General features: G+C 52.5%; 1 protein-coding gene across 2 annotated transcripts in view; it reads left to right on the plus strand.

Annotated features, from left to right (window-relative positions):
• Nucleotides 1-688: 688 nt before the first annotated feature.
• Nucleotides 689-20,360, plus strand: part of ADAMTS14 (ADAM metallopeptidase with thrombospondin type 1 motif 14) — an 89,444-nt gene continuing 69,772 nt past the window's right edge. Inside the window, exons 1-2 of one of the 2 annotated variants that reach the window (XM_066243632.1) lie at nucleotides 689-917; nucleotides 2,530-2,975. In XM_066243632.1, coding sequence (XP_066099729.1) covers nucleotides 836-917; nucleotides 2,530-2,975 — 528 coding nt within the window. In that variant the 5' untranslated portion in view covers nucleotides 689-835. The remainder of the gene's footprint in view (nucleotides 918-2,529; nucleotides 2,976-20,360) is intronic. The other variant, XM_066243633.1, reaches the window with a different exon arrangement.

The following is a 20,360-nucleotide window of genomic DNA, read 5'->3' on the forward strand; positions in this document are numbered from 1 at the left end:
GGCCGTCTGACTGTAAAGCTAGTAGTAGCTGCTAGGCTCTTGCCTCACTTTGCTCAGCTCTATTCTTGACTGAGACCCAGGCCAGTTAGTTATTGCACTTTGGGCCCAGGGAGCTGTCCTCTGCAGAATAGGTAGCGCCAAGGGGTACGAAGTTTAGTGGGGGCATCAAGGCTATTATGAGAAAATGGAGACACTCCCTGGGGAGTACTCACAGTCTCTTCACTCAAACGCAGTCGGACATCCCTCCTGCCTGTGGCTCTGGAGAGCTGCTCTGCGGTCAAGTAAGAGAAGCCGGGGAGCCAAAGAAAGCGGCTACGGGAAGAACCCCTGGGGAACCCAGGCAGCTGCTGGCGCCCGGATCCAGGGCGCTTGGAACCCCAACTGTGGCTCCGCGTGGCACTTCCGATCCAGCGGAGCCGCATGCCGCTGCACTCCCCAGCACCGCGCTGCGCCCCCAGCTCCAACCCGCGCCCGGCCCCGCCCCGCCAGTGTGCCCACCCCCGGCCCGCCCCGCCGCCCCCTCGCCCTGCTCCCGCGCGTCCCGGAGCGTCACGGCGCGGGCGAACGGACCCGCCGACAGTTGGCACCGAGGGCGATGGCACGTCGGCTGCTTCGCTCTCCCGCCAGCAGCCTCGGGCGCCCGGAGCCGGCGGCGGAGTGGCGCCGGGGACCGGGAGCAGGAGGGCGGGAGACGACGAAGCGGGAGGAGGCGGTGGCAGAGAAGGTGGAGGCCGGCCGGCCGGCGCTCGGGCAGTCCCGGGCGCGCCCTAGCCTCTCCCACAGCCCGGAGCTCTGGGCTCCAGCGCCCGCGAGGCCCACTTTCCCGCGCGGCCACATGGCTCCGCTCTGCGCGCTTCTGTCCTGCCTCCTGCCCCTGCACTGTGCGCTTTGCGCCACCGCAGGCAGCCGGACCCCAGGTGCGTGCGGGGCGGGCGCGCGAGAGCTCGTGGGGTCTGGGATGCACGCGGGTCAGGGTGACCCGCGGGTGCCAGAGGCGCGGGGCAGTGTTCTAGCGGGTGGGAGGGGCCGTGCACATGGGCGCTGAGCTTTCTTTTCTTGTGCTACCAACGCGGTCCCGCGATTTCTCTTTCTGTGTGGAGAGAGCCCCCAGGAGAGAATTTGGAGCCTGTTCTTAGGGATTGCGCATCTGTCTGTGGTTTTTGTTTTCTCTGTTTCACTCTCTCTCCTGTGTGTTTTTCTCTTTCAGTGCCTTCTCTGTCTCAAACTTGTATGCATGTGTGTGTACGTATGTTCAAGAGTCTTGTCACACAGAACCAGGTGGCAGGTGGTTACCCTACATCCCAGTGAACACTCCTGCACGGAAACACACATCCCTCTGCCCAGCTTTGTCACTCTATGCAGACACCCTGTCACACAGACCAGACACACTCCATCCTCACCTTACAGTGTAGGATGCCCTACTGGTGGCTCTGAACATGAGGAGGTGGCTCCCCTAATTTCTAGGCAGAGTGACTGCTTGTCTGTGAGCTCTGTTAATGTACCAAATGGATCTAATAGAAGCCTTGGGGTTCCTGTGCTGTGATGGGTAAACCAGGGGAGAGTTTGTATCCCCCCTCCCATAACTGCACTGGACGTGGGAGATTTTCAGGACACATTTTTTTCAGGTTTTATCAGTGCTGTGAAGGGGGTTAGAAAGGCAGGAGATAGAGTTGTGTGGAAATGAAAATTCCTCCCAAACTCATATCCATGAATCACCAGGCCTGGAAGCCAGGGAGCTGTCATTTCTGCCTGGCCTGGCTTGGGCTCAGAAGAGCTATGTGAGGACGGGGCCACTGGCATGCAGCCTGGAGTACGGGGCCATGACCTCACGCTTAATTCAGTCCGAGTGGGCAGGTCACCCTGTGTGTCTTTTTTTATTTTTGAAAATCTATACTTACTGGCTTGGGGCTGGGCCATGTAGAAATCTCAGCAGTCACTGTGCTGCTTTAAGAAAGTTTTCTTTCTAAACTTGGAAGAGTGTAGAACTTGTCCGCCCTCCCTTCCCTCTCCAGCTCCTCCTTTCTCCTTGACACGTGCCCAGGATCCCCTGAGTTTCTAGGTGTGTTTGTTTTGCCAGCTGCGTTCAGGAAGCTTGGCAAGGAGGGCCCTACCCCAGGCTGGTCTGGTGACTTCAGCACAGTGAGAATGTTTGGGCAGACGGTCTATTTGCCCTGGGGGCTTTCGGGGAATTTCAGTGCTCTCCTCGCCAGTGCCCAAGGTTGGAAGGCTTGTTGCTAGAGTGACAGGACTCCTTTTGGCATCGTTTGTTTTCTTATGCTAAGTTGAAAAAGGACCCGGGGACTCATAGGAACAATGTATGTCCACAAAGTACTTGAATACCATTTATCTGTGTGCAGAAATCCATGGGCTTAGGAAGCAAGAGATAGGAAATGGGTGAATTTGGGCTAGGGTGTCCCTTCAAGGTGATGCTAGAATTACAGATCGCACCCGCCCCAATGGGATTTCCGGCTTTCCCTTCCCTTCGCACCGCACCGCCTTGTACTGAAGTACCTCTTTCTTTACCTCCAGCAGAGCTGCGCTTCTCCAGAAGGCTCAGTGACTATGGTGTGACAGTGCCCTGCAACACAGACTTTCGGGGACGCTTCCTCTCCCATGTGGTGTCTGGCCCAGCAGCAGCCTCTGCGGGGAGTGTGGCAGTGGATAGGCCACCTGCACCACCCCCACACTCGGGTCACCTCCGAGTGGCCCGCAGCCCTCTGCTTCCCAAAGGAGCTACCCCGCAGCCTGGCCGGGTGGGCCACTACTCCCTCTACTTCAATGTTACTGTGTTTGGGGAGGAACTGCACTTGCACCTGCGGCCCAAATGGCGGCTGGTGGTGCCTGGAGCCTCTGTGGAGTGGCAGGAGGACTTTCAGGAGCTCTTCCGACAGCCCTTGCAGCAAGAGTGTGTCTATACAGGGAGTGTCACAGGCATGCCGGGAACAGCTGTTGCCATCAGCAACTGTGATGGATTGGTAAGGGAAAAACCTTTCCTCCAGCTGCATTTCGCCCCCTGTCCTCAGCCCTTGGCTACCCCAGTCCCTGAGCTGGGAAGACCTGGTTTCCTCCTTAGCTCCCCTGTGTGTGGGACTCCTGTGGGCACATTGTGCGGTCTGGGCTGTGCTGCTTTCCGGAGAGAACCCCACGTGCCCTGCTGGCACAGGTGTGTGCTCTGCCAGCTGGGTAGCGGCCCAGCTGGGACAATGACTTCTCTTGTCCATCTCTTTACCATCCATGAACACAATGGGACCACAAGTTACCCAGCAGGGATCTCTGAGCCCAGACACACGCAGGGGTGAGGAAGGTAGGGTTTGCTGGGATTGATTCTTGGCTGAGTCACTTACTAGCCACAAAGCTTTGGATAAGTTACTTACCCTGCCTGTGGTTCTTTTCTGGGTGTCAAGTGAGGATTTATTCATTCTGCACGTATTACTGCGTGGGTCTCATGTGCTCAGCTCTGTTCAGGCTCTGGGGCTACAGCAGCGCCTGAGGCAGACATGGTCCCTGCTCTCATGTTGCTGACCTGCTGGGGATGATCATATGACCTGCCTTACCGGGCAGCGCAGCTGGTAGTCAGCACCTGCCTGGCATGTGGTTAGCCTCTGTCAGTGTTAGCCGCTATTATTCTTCCTGTTCTGTCCCCCACTGTCTCTGGTCCCTGAAGCCAGCCTGCTTTGTCCCAGTGCGCCCCTCTGGGCATTCCCTTTCTTAGGACCTGCTCTCTCTACCCAGGCACCACTTTGCAAAACAGAAAGCCCTCAGAGACTTCTCTCGTTCTCACGCTCAATTCCTGCTGGAGCTCAGTCCCCTCACTGCACCTTCCTCAGTGTGTCGGACTCTCGTGAGCCTGTGAGGTGGCCTCAGAGCAGTGAGCACATTTCCTGGCCTCTACTTTGTCAGGTATAAGCTGATGTGTCCCAGGAAAGGACCAGCCTGCTCCCCTGCCCTCCAGCTTTAAGAAAAGGATGAGTCATGTTGAGGGGGAGGGTCTTTCCTAACTGGCAGGTCTGGGAGTGCTTCCTACCGGCTTCCCATCCTTTAGAGGTGTCTTTCTGCTCAGTGTCATGGCTGCCTTTGTCTAGGCCAGCTAATCTCAATCTTTCATTCATCACGTCCCCTCCCCACAAAGAGCCTCTTTAGACATTTTTCTTAATCACCACCACCCATGAAACTTTAATACCACAGATATACTGACTGTATATTTATAAACTGGATGTGTATCTGTGCTTTATAGATAAGGACTAATATTTTTGCCTTCCAAAGAATCAGAGTTTGCCCATTGGAAGTGATGGGGTCCCCACTGAGAGGCGTGGTCTAGGCAGCAGCTGGTTCTCTAAGCTGAGCATGTGCTGAGTCCCCTGGAATGCAAGGGTTCTGTGCAGCAGACTTGGAGAAACCCGGATGTAAGGACAGCTGGAGAAGGCTAAGACCTTGTCCCGATGCCAGGGCGAGCGCTGGCCGCCAGCCTGCCCTGGTTCAGCAGTTCTGTGCAGCAGGAGCCCTTGGTCTGCCTGCTGGCCAGCACTGTGGCCACAGCTTTTGGTTGAAAATCCAAGGTGATGTTTGGAATCACTCAGGGAGGCCGTGTTCGTGCAGATGGAGAGACAGAAAGCACTGGTGGCTTGGCTGCATGACGCAAGAACTCCTTCAACAGTCATCAGCCATGTTGGCTATGTGGTGATGGGGCTGGGTCTCCCAGTTCTTTTACTGCCTCCATAAATGTACACTGGGGACCTAAACGAAGGCGTCAGCGGGTGAGCGTCACCAGTAATAAGTAACTGTCTACCCCCTTTGCACCCTGAGAATTTCCTTATCATTTTACTAGTTCAGCAGCCCATTGATAAGTGGTTACTGACTAGTAGATGATGTAGAAATCAGGGTCACGGAGGACCCTGACCCAGCACCCATGAAGCAAGATTCCACAGCCACAGGCTGTGGTTTACAGTGACAAGCTGCACTCTGGATGTTGGGGTGGGAGGCTGCTCGGTGGGCCTGGGCCCAGGCATTGCTCAGCCGATGTTGCTGACTTTCGGTGGCCTCTGAGTAAATGTTCCCATCAGCTATGTGACCTGGGCAAGTCACATCCCATCTCTGCACTTTACTCTTCTCATTTCTCTGAAGAGGGACTACATTCAACACTCCCTGGCAGATGGAAATCTGAAGTGACATTTGCAGAAGCCATATCAGGTCTCGCAGGCTGTCACCTGGGTGGGCTTCCAGTAGCCTATTCTGCAATAGAACTGAGGCTCGCCTGGGTCCCCCTGTCCTTGGTGAAGGGTCAAAATGGACCTCAGAGGGCTGGGCCTCAGGCTGGGCTCCTGCTTACACCAAGCCACTGCTTGTGCCCTCAGTTGTCTGCACAGGCCTGCCTTCAGTCTGAATCCCAGGGGCCTCCCCATCCAGGTTCCTGACAAGGGCCACAGTCAAGCACTGGGGCCTCCCTGGGGAAGAGACGCCCTTTTGTAGTGCATTCCAGGAGCCTGTGCTGTGAGAGGGAAGGGGTGTTTACAGTGACCCAGCTGAGCCACCTTTGGACTTGAAGGCAGCATTTCGAGGATAAGATTTAACTGCATCTTCTTGTGGTCTCTGGATTTTAACCTCATTTTCTTCAACATCTCAAAGGCCAGAGTTATTCATTCCAAAAATATATGTACTGAGCAGTGGCTGTGAGCAAGGCCACAGTGAGATGTGAGAAAATGAAAGTGACACAGATAATGACAGCAGCAGGACCGAGTCCCTCACATGGCCCAGGCATAGCGGGCACACTGTCCCAGCACAGGGACTGCCATTGCATTTGCTAATGTCATCCATTGTGTAGATGCAGAAACAGCCAGGGGAGGAGATCTGAGGATAATGTAGATAGCTTCCAGTAGCACAGGACTTTATAGTTTGCACAGCCCTCTAGTTGTATGTGCTGTGCGGGCAGATGTTGTTATTACCCTGTTTTGTACAGAGTCAGGTCTCCGCCCTTGAGGAACTTGGGTGCCAGGCAGCAGGGACCCTACAAGTGGATTCAATATTACCTCGTTGGTTTTTCAGAACACAGTGGGATGGGTACTCAGTAAATAGGAGTGAGTGTCATCTATGGCAGTGGTCCCCAACCTTTTTTGGGCCACGGACCGGTTTAATGTCAGAAAATATTTTCATGGACCGGCCTTTAGGGTGGGATGGATAAATGTATCACGTGACTGAGACAAGCGTCAAGAGTGAGTCTTAGACGGATGTAACAAAGGGAATCTGGTCATTTTTAAAAAATAAAACATCATTCAGACTTAAATATAAATAAAACAGAAATAATATAAGTTATTTATTCTTTCTCTGCGGACTGGTACCAAATGGCCCACGGACTGGTACTGGTCCGTGGCCCAGGGGTTGGGGACCACTGATCTATGGTGTCAAAGAAGAGGATATTTGAACTAGGCCTTTAAGGAAGAGTAGAAGTTTGCTGGGTTCAAAGGGTAAGGCAGGCATTCTGGGAAGCCTGGTGAACTTGAGCAAGCGAATGAGGGAGCCCTGTGCTGGATGGGCCAGGGAGGGGACCTGAGAAGGCACGCTGGGCAGTTGGGCCTTGGTCTGACCACGAAGGAAGGGCAGGATGAGAGAGTGGGGCCAGGGCAGGGGTGAGGCAGCCTGCTATCTGAAAAGAATCTGGACTGGGAGTTGGGAGATATGGCTGTGTGACCCTGGGCAAGCTGCCTTCCTCCTCTGGGCCTTACATGCCTCTTCAGTATATTGCAGAGGTGGAAATTGATGGGTGAAGAGCCCCCTCTAGCTCTGGCATTGGCACTTGGTGACATGGGACAGGCCTTACTGGAGGAGTTTGAAGCCAGGACCTTGTAAACCTGTAACTAAGTCCTGCATTCCTAGTCAGTCCTGGGGCCTGGTGTGTGCCAGGCTGGGACCGGAGTGTAGTGCAGAGAGGAAAGACACCAGTCCTGAGCTGAGCAAACCTGCTGTGGTGAGACAGTCTGAACAGAGCTCTCTTGCCAGTGTTTGCAGCCATGTGGCATCTTGGCTGCTCTGGTGAGAAGCACTACATCTAAACTGGTGGCTCGATCCTCATTCCAACTGGAACCTGCAATGGGCAGCAGTGATCACCACCCCCCTTCTAATTCCTCTGCCGTCCACCTGGAGCACCTGGGACGGACGCTGGGAGCACTCTGCACTGCGGTTAGTTCATGCCCAGAACTGAGCAATGGCACTTGGCCTTACTTCCACCTGCTCTTCTGGAAGACCTGGTGTCACAGCTGAGAGAGGGGATAGGTGGGGATTCAGGATTGAGGAAGCTGGGACCCCTGTCCTGGATGAGTTTGTAGGCTAATGGGACCCAGATATCAGCACTGACAAATTAAAATCCTGTGTGAGGCAGCACCAGAAGAACCCATTTGTTTTGGTTAAGGCATCTAGGAAGACTCCCCAGAGGAGGTGGCATTGACTCAAGACTGTTTAAAGATTATGAACAGGGAAGAATGGCCCTGGCCGATTGGCTCAGTAGATGAGTATCAGCCCGGTGTGCGGACATCCTGGGTTTGATTCCCAGTCTGGGCACATGTGAGAAGCCACTATCTTCTTCTCTTCTTCTTCCTCTCCCCCTTCTCTCTCTCTCCCCTTCTGAGCATCAGCCTCAAGTGCTGAGGATAGCTCGGTTGATTTGAGCATCGATCCACTGCGGGGTGGATCCCGGTTAGGACACGTACGGGAGTCTGTCTCTCTATCTCCCCTCCTCTCACTTTAAAATAAATAAATAAAATAAATAAATAAATAAATAAAATCCAAATTAAACATTGTAAATAAGAAAGGAAGTGCGGGGCTCCTGGCCAGCTGAGAGAGCAACTGACTCACACAAGCTTGAGGATGTTTTGGAGAATGACATAAGGGGTGTGGGAGGCCAGGTCCCACTGCAGTGCTTCTCTGGGGCTGGGGGTGGCTGTTGGACCCAAGGGTTCCGGACTAGAAATGTACCCAGGCAACAGCGGCAGTCCGTACTCTTCAGGGCCTCCCTCAGGGAGCCTGACCGGTTGCTGCAGCGCCCTCTCAGTGCTCCTGTGACCACCCCGGACTTCTGGGGCCTGTGGGCAGGGAGAACCTGGGGCACCCCTGGCTGGGGGCCAGGTGCAAACAGCCCTCTGCTGGTGACTGTGCCTCTGAATTCCTGGGAGGAACGTGGAGGCCTGGGGTGGGTCCTACAGGGGTTCTGAGGTCCAGCACAGGGGTGAGTAGAGGGGGGTTCCTGCTTCTTGGAGGGGCTGTGTGTTCACTGTGCCCATCTTGAACCTGGACTGCCAGGCTTCTCTGCCTTCCTGGGTCCTGGGCCTTGCTTGGCCTGCACTGGGGTGGTGGTGGGTTGGCTGTGCCGCCTCTGTGAGTCACAGGCCTGGTGCGGAAGTGGCCGCACGTGTAAGATTTGTCACCATCTGGTTTCATTTTCCACCCTGCAGATGGTGCATTTTTAACGGGTTACACTGAGTAGATCCCTGGCAGATGGTGTGGGGAGGGAAGGAGAGGCGGAGTCCAGCCCTGCTGCTTACCTCTGTCTAATGTGTGCATGGCTCTCCGAGCCTCAGTCCTTTAGTTGTTAATATGGATTACAATAGGGTTGGGGGATTGGGATTAAAAACTAAAAAGATCAGGGGTATTTTTAAGGGGTGGTGACATGTTTTAAAATTGATTGTAGTGGTAATTGCCCAACTCTATGCATATAACTAAAAGCCATTGAATTCTGCACTTTAAATGAGTGAATTGTATGATGTGTGAATTGTATTTCAGTAAAACTGTTATGAAAAGTGCCTGACCCATAGAAAGGTCAATGGCAGTCATTGGTTGCAATGATTAAGAAGCTACAGTCTAGGATGGCAGGAAGCGTGGGGTCTCTGCTCTGATACAGACTGGCTGTGTGAGCTGAATGAGTTTCTAATCTCTCTGTGCTTAGACTCCTCCTCTGTGAGGAGAGGAGAACAGCAGTGATCTCTAGGGCTGTTCAGGGGATTAAACAAAATGTTCTAAAGGAGTGAGTGGCCTGGCATATGGTGGAGCCTTCAAAATGGGGATTATTATTAATAGTAATACTACTTTTTTACAGTAATGACTACAGTAATTATAGTTATTGTTGATAGTGAAAAATGCTGTAAGTATTGTTCGAGTCCCTTGTATTGCAACAGCATGTAGATTATCAGTGTCCTTGATGTGAGAGTGAGGCCCCTGAGGGTCCCAGGTTGGCCAAGGCCTGTTTTCTCGGCTGCAACAGCTTTCTCTGCAGAGTAGGCCAGATAGTGCTTGCTCAGAGCTTGGGAGTGTGAATTTTACAACATGTCTGTAATGCTCCAGATGCTTCCGGACAGGGGGATCCTGAGAGGCGCTAAGTGGGGGCAGTTCATTAACAATCTGCGGGGCCTTGCCTGGCCAGGCGCTTGACTAGGTCCTGGGAGACCAGGGACCAAACTCAACCCTCTCTCCCTGGACTCCAGAAGCCCACAGTTTAAAGAGAAGGCCAACACACAGTAGATATTGTGACACAGGACAGACCACACTAAACTGCAGTGTTTTGTGGAAATGCAGGGGAGCATAGTGCCCTCAGCGGGTGGCCAGAGGGGAATACTGGGAAGCAGTGCTTCCTAACAAGGAAGGCTCCCTGGGGGAGGAGGCATTTGGACCTTTTTTTTTTTTTAAGCATTGGTAGTTTTTAAAGCCAAGAAGAAGGAATTTCGGGCATTCTGCGGGGATGGAGATCCTGTGTCTTCCCAGGCGTCAGGGAATGGCAGGGCATTCCAGCTCTTACGGAAGAGGGGTGGTAATGGAAATGGAGTTTGGAAAATCTCTGCCTCATCATGGAGTCGAGACTTGCCCCTTGGCCATGGGGCGTAGGAGAGGTTTGTAAATAGGAGTCACGTTAGTATTGGGGCAAGTGTCCTTTCTGTTGCAGGCTAGTGGAGTGCTGATGTGACAGATGTGCATGTGGCTCATTGGTGTCCTTGTGCCCACACTGGTCCTTGCTTTGGGGGCTGCTCCATGTTGGCTGGGAGTGAATGGGCTGCCCTGATGGCTCCCTCGGAAACCCCGGCTCAGCTCTGCCCTGTGATCTGACCTTGTGCCTGGGGATATGGATTGTGAGGCCTGGAGTGTAAGTGGTTCCCTCATCGAACCACCTAGCTGACCTGTCCCCATAGCTCTTGGACTGTAGGCAGCCTGTCCTCACACCTCTATGCTGAGAACCCCGTGAGGGGCAGGGGTGTCTGGCTGCATATTAGTGTGGCCTCACCTGCTGACTCCGCCTGCATCTACAGCCTTGACGGTGGTAGGGTGGTGGCTCCCTGCCCCCACCCAACCAGGGCAGAGTGTTCATGCCTCACTTGGTGGCCCCTCTGCCTTTGTTCATTCTGTCCTCACCTCCCTGGGGCCCTTCCCCTGCTCTCTGCTTGCTGTACCCCCACCTTGGCCATTTGGTTTTCAGAAATCAGAGACTGTGTCTTAGATTTCTGCATATCTCTGAGCTCTGTGCACAGGGTTGGGCTTATGGCACATAAGAGGTCATGATTTCAGGTGCTTCCAGGAGCAGGGACTAACGCAAGAAAGAGAAGAGGTCCAGAACTGGCAGGGGGAGGTGGTACAGTGCAAACTGGAGAGGACAGTGCCCTCTCTATAGTGAGTGTCACTTTGGCATCACAAAATCTTTGACCATTTTAATATTTTTTTTTGACAGAGACAGAGAGAGGGACAGCCAGGGACAGACAGATAGGAAGAGAGAGAGAGAGATGAGAAGCATCAATTCTTCGTTGTGCCACCTTAGTTGTTCAATGATTGATTTCTCATACGTGCCTTGACCAGGGGCCTACAGCAGAGCGAGTGACCCCTTGCTTAAGCCAGTGACCTTGTGCTCAAGCCAGCGACCTTAGGCTTTAAGCTAGCAATCTTTGGGCTCAAGCCAGCGACCATGGGGTCCTGTCTATGATACCACGCCCAAGCCAGCGACCTGCGCTCAAGCTGGTGAGCCCGCGCTCAAGCCAGCGACCTCAGGGTTTGGCACCTGGGTCCTCTGTGTCCCAGTCTGATGCTCTATTCACTGTGCCACCACCTGTCAGGCTCTTTGACCATTTTAAGGAGCAATCAGAAATACGGATTTTTAAGCAAAGAATTCTGTTATTATTATTTTTAACATAGTGAGGCTGTTAGCTAGAGGCCTGGATTGCCCACATGAGCCTTGAGTGCCAGGGATGAGCATGGTCCCTGAAAGCAGACCACCAGAGTTGAGAGCCCAGCTCTCTTTTACATGCTCTGTGGCCTTGGGCAATTTCCAAATCTCTCTGTGCCTCGATTTCCTCATCTGTAAGGTGGACATTATAATAGTAGTCCCTTGATAGCACTGTCATGTGGAAAGGGCTGAGCTCAGTACTTGATCAGTTCCACAGCCTCCGTGATTGCCATTCAGTGGTGTGGGTTTACTGGTGGAGGCTGCTGTGCCTGAGGGATGGGTGGCAGGAAAGAACAGTTGGGGACACTGAGTGTGCTGCCACAGTGTCTGGAATAAGTGGTTGCTTTTAGTATTATTGTCGATCTCTTGGGATAAATATGGAAACTGAGGTGGGGCCCATGGTAGGCCTGTTGTTCCTCCTCCCTGCCTCACAGGAGGCCCCGTCCTGTCTAGGGCTCTGTCTGAGCCGACTAGATGGATTTCTGGGGCGAGGATGGTTTTCCAGGCTCGAGGTGGTCTGATCCTGCAGAGTTTCAGCTTCCTGGTCTCCCCACAGCTGTGTCTCGCTGGATTAATAACTTATTCATGATATGGAATAAAAGCCAGACACCACCTCACTGCCACTCCCCCCGAGCATAACCAGCCTTCCATTCCAGCGGGGGCTGGTCTGGGGCACATTCCAGTTCTCTTCCCTGACATCTCTGGGCTGGCTGGAGTGCCAGTGAGCGTGTGGGGGCTGCACTTGCCTCCCGTCTGCTTCCCAGCATCAGTGTCATACAGGCCGGGGCGGCAGGGAGTCTTGGTGAGGACTCGGGGAATCTCTGCATTCCCCAGACCCTGCAGTGGGAGGTTCCCAAACCATCTGCCAGGCCCAGCATTCCAGTTTCAGCATATGGGCCTTGCCCTGCCTTCAAAGCCTTAGAAACAGCAACGGCAACGATAATAGTAATATTTGCAGGCCGCCTCATCCCCGGCGGCTCCAAGGAGCTGCTTGTCAGCACAAATAAGACTCATGTGATCACCTCCAGTGGCGAATCCCAGCTGGCATCATTGCCATAGTTCACCCTGACTTTGGCCGGAGTGTGCACAGCTGCGGCTGGAAGAGGCTGGGGAGGCCTCTCGGTCCCCTCTTCACTCTCCAGACCAGAAAGCCAAGGCTCAGTGAGGGAAAGAGACTCACCCAGGGTCATGGGTAGGAGATTGTCAGGGCCAATGGAGTCTGGGTGCCTGACTCCCAGTCTAGGGCTCCCCATGATCCTATGTGGCATCTCTTGAGTCAGTGGAAAAAGACTGAGTAAATGTGAATAGTAACTCAAAGTCATAAGCCTTGCGACAGCTTGTAGCACAAATGCTAAAGAGATTGGTCCAGTGGTTGCCTGTGGGGCTGTCCTGAGAGTCCTTGGGCCTCGGTCCCAGGTGGAGGTATTTACGAGGCTCTCACTGTGAGGGTCATTGTCTTCCTAAAACTGTGAAGCCAACTAAGAAAAAAACAAATGTCAACAGCAGAGTTAGCAGGATTTGAAGCTCAGAAAGAACCTGGTGTTTCTTAGCCCCAGGTCAGTACTGCTGATGTTTTATCCATTTTCAAAATATTGCAGGGCAGTGGGCTGCTGGTACGCACACGCTACTTGTCATGGAACATTACAAGCTCTGCAGTCTCGTTTTCTTCTGCTTTCTGCAACACAGCTGAATGGCCCCTTTTTAGAGAAGCTTCTGAAGGTGGGAACGTTTGTCAGAACACGGCTGTCTGAATGCAAACCCTGTTCCCAGCAGGCTGCCTCAAGCCCTTTGTCAGCTTCTGCTTCTGGGCTAACCAGACATTTATACCTTTGATCTGTCCAGAAAACACCCATATCCCAAGCCACCCTGGCCCTCAGCAGAGGTTCATTTCTGCCCCTTGAGGCTGGCAGGGGCTCACACTCAAAATTACCTCCTCTAGCCCACAGAGGCCTTGTGTGCTGCAGCCCTGCCGGCTGCTGGCCCGGGAGCGCTGAGTGCTTAATATTTTGTCACCTCATAATTTACAGTCCCTGAATGGGGAGGCTGCAGTTAAAACGTGGGCCCCCTGAGCCATGGCCACATTTTGTGGGAAAGCAGATCTCTCATTAAGGACCATATGCCCAAAAGAGTTTGCGTTGGAGGTTTGGCGCCCAGGATGCCTATTTAATGTGGTTAAGTTGGTCACATGGCATGGGTCAGGACTTGTCCTCCTAAAGCTCATGTCTAGAAGAGGGACCGACAGACATACCTGGACAGGGGTGGAGCACCCACGAAGAGCTACTGGGAGCACGGAGGAGAGAGAGATAAAACGCTGTGACATTTGAGCTGGGCTGGAAGGACATTCCTGGCAGAGCGCACAGCAAGGGCCAAGGCCTGCTGCCCTGTGGACACCTGGGGTTCCAGGTGCAGAACCGGTCCTGTGCGGCTATACTGGAGGCATTTTTTTTGTTGCTATTAATTCCAGACAAACAAACAAACAGGGCTTAAGAAGAATCACAAGTGCTGTGGTGGTCCAAACCACCCTGCCCCCTCCGGGCGGTGGTCATGGCTCCCCAGCTGACCTCCCTGCCTCCGCCCTTCCATCTGTTTGCCAGCAGCAGCCAGAGAGTCTTGTTCAACCCAAGACCTCCCATAATACTTCCCGGGAGCAGCCAAGCAGGCCCTGGGAGTGGCCCCTCCTCACAGTCCTCCCGAGCCCCCCTCTGCTCCTGATGCCCTCTGTGCTGGGACCCCCTCCCCAGCTCTTGCCAGCACCTGCCCCTCATCTTCTTCAGGCCTTTGCTCAGATGTCACCTTCTCAGTGACATGTTCCCTAACCACCTTATTTAAAATTTCAACCCCCTCCTCTGCTTAATTTGTCTGCATGGCTATTTCCATTTGGTGTGCCATATTTTTACCAATTTCACCCTTCGGTAGAACATCAGCTCCAGGTGAGGAAGAATTTTTGGCTGTGTCCCAGCACCTAGAACAGGGCCTGCTAAGTGCATATCTGATGGATGAACGAATGAATGAGTAGATCAACAATATTGCAGACAGAGGTTTAGGAGAGGTAAAACTGCAGAGATAAGTGTGAACATGTAAAGTGGGTTGAGGACCTGGTGAATGGCCAGAGAGCCTGGGATGCGGGCATTGTGTTAATAGTAACTGACGGGGCTTAGCACAGACATGCTTTGATGAAGTGTCTGAGTTCTAAGAAATCTGGAAGACATGCTAATGGTGCTGCCCCCCCACCCCCCCAGCAGGATTATGGACAGTAAGATGCCTCATTTGATGGTGATTTCCAGCTACTTGTGGGCTCCTCCCCACTGTGCAAGGATGTGGTGATGCCTGCAGGGCGTGTGCTGTCAGGAGTTGTTCTGCAGAGCTGGGCCTGTCACAGGAATTCAGGCGGCCAGGTCTACTCCTCTCTGTCCCCCTGTGCACACCACCTTTTGTAGGGAAACTTCACCAGCCCCTCTGTCCCTCATTTATCACTCACTGCAGACCTGCCATGTGTCAGGCTAAGTGGGAAACATTTTACATGCATGATCTTGTGTGGGGGAGACATGGTTTAAAACCAAGTCAGCACTCCTCTGAGCCGGGCTGATGGATTAGAGGAGAGGCCTCGCTGGATCAAGTGACCTGGGACGAGTGACCTCAGCCCTGGGAGTGATGGCTGCATCTTTTCTCTAGAGCTCTCCCCTCATCAGCTGGCTTCCGAGCAGACTGCAAGGCCTCCATGCAGGGGACTGCTTCTCAGCTCCAGGCCTGGCAGCCACCGCCTGCTGGCCCATGAGGACTGCTTCCTGTCTCCCCGTCCTGAAGCCACCACCACTGCTGCCAGGACTCCAGGCCAAGCAGGGGGCCAGGCAGAGCTCCCGGCCCGAGCTTGGTGGGCCGCGGTGGTGATAGAGGGGGAAGCCTCAGAGCCATGTGGCTCCTGGGCACGGGGAATGGAAACTGGGGTGGCTGCCAGCCTGGCAAGGTCTGCCCTTGACTCTGGTTGGGCTCCAGGATGGGGGTTTGCAGCAGAGGGGCGTTGCTGAGACCTGCATTATGAGGCCTTGCCCTGCCCCTGGGCCAGCACCCCTGACACTGGGGGGGAGTCATGAAAACTGAGTTCTTTTCCTTTAAGAACGTTGATCAAACTTTTGAAGATCTAAACAACTGTGTTTTCCATGGGCCAGAGGACAGAATCAATCACCACTTTCAGCAGCAGCAGTATTGTTATAGAGGCACTGACCTGGGGACTCCTAGCTGGGGTTGCCGTGACACCATTGATTGCCATTGGCCACCTGGCAGATCACAGCCTCCCCCCACCAACTCCCCGCCCCCACCATGCTCAGGGAAGTTTGAGCGAATTATTAGTTACTCACAGTAGAGTTGCACCTTGACGGGAGAGGAGGGTTGGGTTCTTAGCGCCCCTGGCACAGGTCACATGTGGCCCAGAGGAGCCTGGGTCGTGTTCAGCCTGGAGAGATGCTCACGGTGGGAGAGGTGCTCAGCAACCCGGCCTTCCAGACTCCCTTCCCCAGGCCTCCGGTCGGGGCACGCCCACTCTCCTCTCGTTCCTGCTCGGCCTTTCTTGCCCATTTCGTGCGTCATGACAGACCCCATGCTACTTCTGCTCTCTTTGTGAAACATGGACGATCACTTCCTCTGAGTACCATTCCATTTTTTGGAAGCTTCCAGAGCTCAGATCATTGGTTCCAGACCTGGCTGCACGTTAGAATCATCCTCGGCAGCTTTGGGAAAATCCTGATGCCTGGACTCCACTCCCTGAGATTTGATTCTTAGGTCTGGGGTGTGGCCTGGGAGTTAGCCAGTTCTCCAGGTGATTCTAATGGACATCTAGGGGTAAGACCCTCTGCCATAGCCTTCTGGGTTTGATGGGAAAGTTGGGGTCAGGTTGTGGGGAACCAGGAGTGGCAGGTTGAAGAAGGAAGGAAAGGAAAAGGCCGCCCCTCCTGCTGCAGGCCAGGCCTCAGGAGGGGCAGTCCTCTTCACTGCTTCATTAAGTCTCCCAGCAACCCCTTGGTTCAGATGTGGAAGCTGAGGCTCAGAGAGGGCCTGTGCCACAACTGGGAAGGACGGGCTGGGTGGGGCCCCGGTGCCTCACTTTCAAGGAGTCTCTACAGCAGTGGTCCCCACCCCCGGGGCCAGGACCGGTACTGGTCCGTGGGCCATTTGGTACTGGTCTGCAGAGAAAGACTAAATAACTTACATTACATTTCCGGTTTATTTATATTTAAGTCTGAATGATATTTTATTTTTTAAAAATGACCAGATTCCCTCTGTTACATCCATCTAAGACTCACTCTTGACGTTTCTCTCGTAAGTTCGACAATTATATTTAAAAATACCGTAGTTTTTATGCCAGTTGCATAATTTTATTTTGTGCATTTATCCGTCCCACCGTAAAGGCTGGTCCGTGAAAATATTTTCTGACATTAAACTGGTCCGTGGCCCAAAAAAGGTTGGGGACCACTGCTCTATACCACTGTGCAGGGGTGTTGGATAACAGAAGGAGAGCTTCATGTTGCTTGTCTCCTTTTTAAAATTTTTTTGTCTAGCCCTGGCTGGTTGGCTCAGTGGTAGAGTGTTGGCCTAGTATGTGGAAGTCCGGGTTTGATTCCTGGCCTGGGAACATAGGAGAAGCAACCATTTGCTTCTTCCCCCACCCCCCTCTCTCTCTTCCCCTCCTGCAGCCATGGCTGGATTGATTTGAGCAAAGTTGGCCCGGGCACTGAGGATGGCTCCCTGGCCACCGCCTCAGGTGCTAAAAAAATGGCTCCATTGCTGAGCAATGGAGCAACGGCCCCATATGGGCAGAGCATCGCCCCCTAGTGGGCTTGCTGGGTGAATCCCAGTCGGTTGGGGTGCTTGGGGCAGTCTGTCTCTGTCTCCCCTCCTCTCATTTAAAAAAATTGTTTAAAAAGAACAGTTATGACCTGCTCACTGTACCAGGCAGACATTCTGGGCAAGACTGGCTTTCCTTTTCAGATAGGGGGATTATAGAAACATTAGCGAATATCTGAAAGTTTAAAGAGAAGGACTTGCGTACAATTCTGCCACCCAAGAGACAACTCTCCAACAAACGGATGCTTCCACCAACCTTTCATCTGTGCGTGTTCTTTCTTACTTTTAAAATTACCCGGAACCAGCCTGTTCTGGTAAAGGCTTTCCCCCTTAAGGATGCTCACTCAACTACTGGTATTATTTTCTCAGAGATTTTTTCCTGTTTACAGGCAGGGGGTATGAGCAGGTCAAAGCCAGGTCACAGTGGAGCCAGCAGTTAAAGACAAACCATCTGTGGTTCCAGAATGCTGCTTCCAACACCCTTTATGAGCCACTGGTGCTCCCAGACCCTCTGTGAACGAGTCACGGCGACCATGCAGCAAACCAGAACACGTGCACGGTCCTTGCCACCAGGTGGGACCATTGTAGGTCTAGGTGCTCTGTGTATATTTCTCAGAGCAACCCCACAAGATAGGTGTGTCGTAATCCTGAAGCACAGGGATGTTAAACGACTTGCCAAGATGACACAGTCTGAGAGTAGCAGAGCCCTGATTCTGGCTCTAGGGTCTTCACATTTACCCTAAGCCCCACCCAGCAGATCACTTCTTCCCCGAGAAGTATTGTTGCTGCAATGGACTGGGCCCAGCAAGACCTTAGTCACCTTTCACCCAGCACCTCCCAGGGTGTGGGGCCTGCAGAGGTCATGATCCCAGGAAGTGAGGCAAAGAGGTCATCCCACATAACTTCTTGCAGTTGGTGGAGGCTCTCTGCTTTGACCCGTTCTGGGAGTTCTAACACTGCTTGTGTGGGCATGGCAGGGTGTGCCAGTTGAAGACAAATAAGCCTGGCGGTTCTCATCTCCATCTTCCAAGAGCTCTTCCTCTTGCCTGTCCCCCAGTCTGCAGCTGGGGATGACTCAGCTTTCAGACTTGCCTCAGTGTGGGCCCAGGACTTGGCAGCCCAGCCTCCAGCAGAGCTCCTGTGGCCAGGGGCTTCCACATCAGGTTTGAATTATATGGAATCTCAGCATCCGCAGGCTTTCATCCCAGCTGTGCCGACTCATGCTTCGTGGGGGCGGACAGCCTGTGCGCCTTGTGTGTGTGTGCTGTCTGCCTGCACACGAGCTGTCTGTGTGTGCATGTTGTCTGTGTGTGTGTATGGGTTGTCTTTGTGTGTGACAACTCCCTGCATGTCGCATCTTTTTTTTTTGTAGCTTGATTGAAATATAATCACATGCCATGCAATTCACCCATTTAAATGGTGAAATACAGTGGATTTTTATCATATGCATGGAGTTGTGTAATTATTACCACATTCAATTTTAGAACTTTTTCCCATCTCAAAAAGAAGCCCTGAACTTGTTAGCTATCACCCCCTTACTCTATCACCCCAGACCCCAGCAACCATGAATCTACTTTCTATCTAGAGATTTTCCCCTATTCTGGACATTTCATATAACTGGAATAAATGGCTTTGGTGACTGGCTCCTTTCATTCCACAGAATGTTTTCATTATGTGATAGCATACGTCAGTACTTCATTCCTTTTTATGGCCAAATTATATTCCATTGTGTGATACACCACATTTTGTTTATGCATTCATCAGTTGACGGACATTTAAGTTGTTGCTACATTTTCGCTCTTGTGAGTAGTGCTGCAGTGAACATTTGTGTAAAAGTTTTTGTGTGTACCCATGTTTTTATTTCTCTTTAGTATATACCAAGGAGTAGAATTATCAGGCCACATGGCAACTCGGTTTAGTATTTGAGGACCTGCCAGACTGTTTTCCAGAGTGGTTGCATCACTTTACATTCCCACCAGCAGTGTGCAGGGGTTCTAATTTCTCCACATCCCTTGGTAAGACTTGTTACCTTTTTGATTCTAGCCATCCTAGTGGGTGTGAAGGGGTATGTCATTGTGGGGTATTTTTTTTCCTTTTCCAAATGAGAGGAGGGGAGTTAGAGAGACAGACTCCTGCATGTGCCCTGACCAGGGTCCACCCAGCAATTTGCATATGGGGCCATGCTTGCAACCCAGCTATTTTTAGCACCCCAAGGCAGAGGCTCCACAGCCATCCTCAGTGCCTGGGGCCAATATGCTCAAACTAATCAAGCCATGGCTGTGGGAGGTGGGCTGGGGGGAGGTGGAGAGAGAAGGGGGAGGGGTGGAGAAGCAGATGGTTGCTTCTCCTGTGTACCCTTACTGAGAATTGAACCCAGGACATCCATACACTGGGCTAACACTTTAACATTGAGCAAATGGCCAGGGCCATCATTGTGGTTTTGATTTGCATTTTCCTAAGGACAAATGATGTTGAACTTCTTTTCACATGCTCATCGGACATTTATGTATATTCCTTGGAGAAACATTTATTTATGATGCTTTTTCTATTTTTAAATTGGGTTCTTTTTCTTTTTAATATTGAATTGTATGCATTCTTTATATGTTCTAAATACAAGTCCCTTATCAGGAGAGCAGAGGCTGGCCTCTCATGTCCTTTGCACATCCCCAACCTTGTCATATTTAGCCTGCAGTAGATGTTTCATGAAGACACAGTACATATGGAGGAAGGAAAGGATCCGGGCCACATCAAAGAGTTTTGGAGGGAGTGGTGGTCCCGGAGTGTATGTGGTGTGAGGCTGGCCCCTCTCACTTGTCCTGACTTAGAGACAATGGCCCAGGATGACCCATCAGAGGGTCTAGTACTAGCAGGTTATACTGGCTGTGGCTTTCAGATGAATTGGCTTCAACAGAATGATGGATGGTGGGAGAGATGGGGGAAGAATTTGAAAAATCTCAATTCCTAGGCCTACTACTCCTCTTGCTTTTAACTTGAGTGGCTGGGAACATTATGGTTCCATTTTCTGGGATGGGGATTACAAAGGAGGAATAGGTCTGCTTTAAAGTTTGAGGTGGCCAGTGGAGGCCCATAGTCTTTATCAAGGAGACTATTGAACAATCCTACATTGAATTCTGGGAGGAGTCAGGGCTGAGGTTGTAATTTCGTTGTTATCCAAACGTACATGGTATTTAAGGCCACATGATCAGGGAAAATTCCCAGGGAGCTCGTGTGGCTGGAGGAGCTGAGTGAGAGCAGGACAAAGACCTGACTGCTGACTCTGGCCACATGAAGTCCCGGTGGCCCTGACAAGAGCAGTTCCTGGGAAGCGGCTCTAGAA

This window comes from Saccopteryx bilineata, chromosome 9 (genome assembly GCF_036850765.1).
Source record: "Saccopteryx bilineata isolate mSacBil1 chromosome 9, mSacBil1_pri_phased_curated, whole genome shotgun sequence".
In the NCBI taxonomy this organism is placed as follows: domain Eukaryota; kingdom Metazoa; phylum Chordata; class Mammalia; order Chiroptera; family Emballonuridae; genus Saccopteryx; species Saccopteryx bilineata.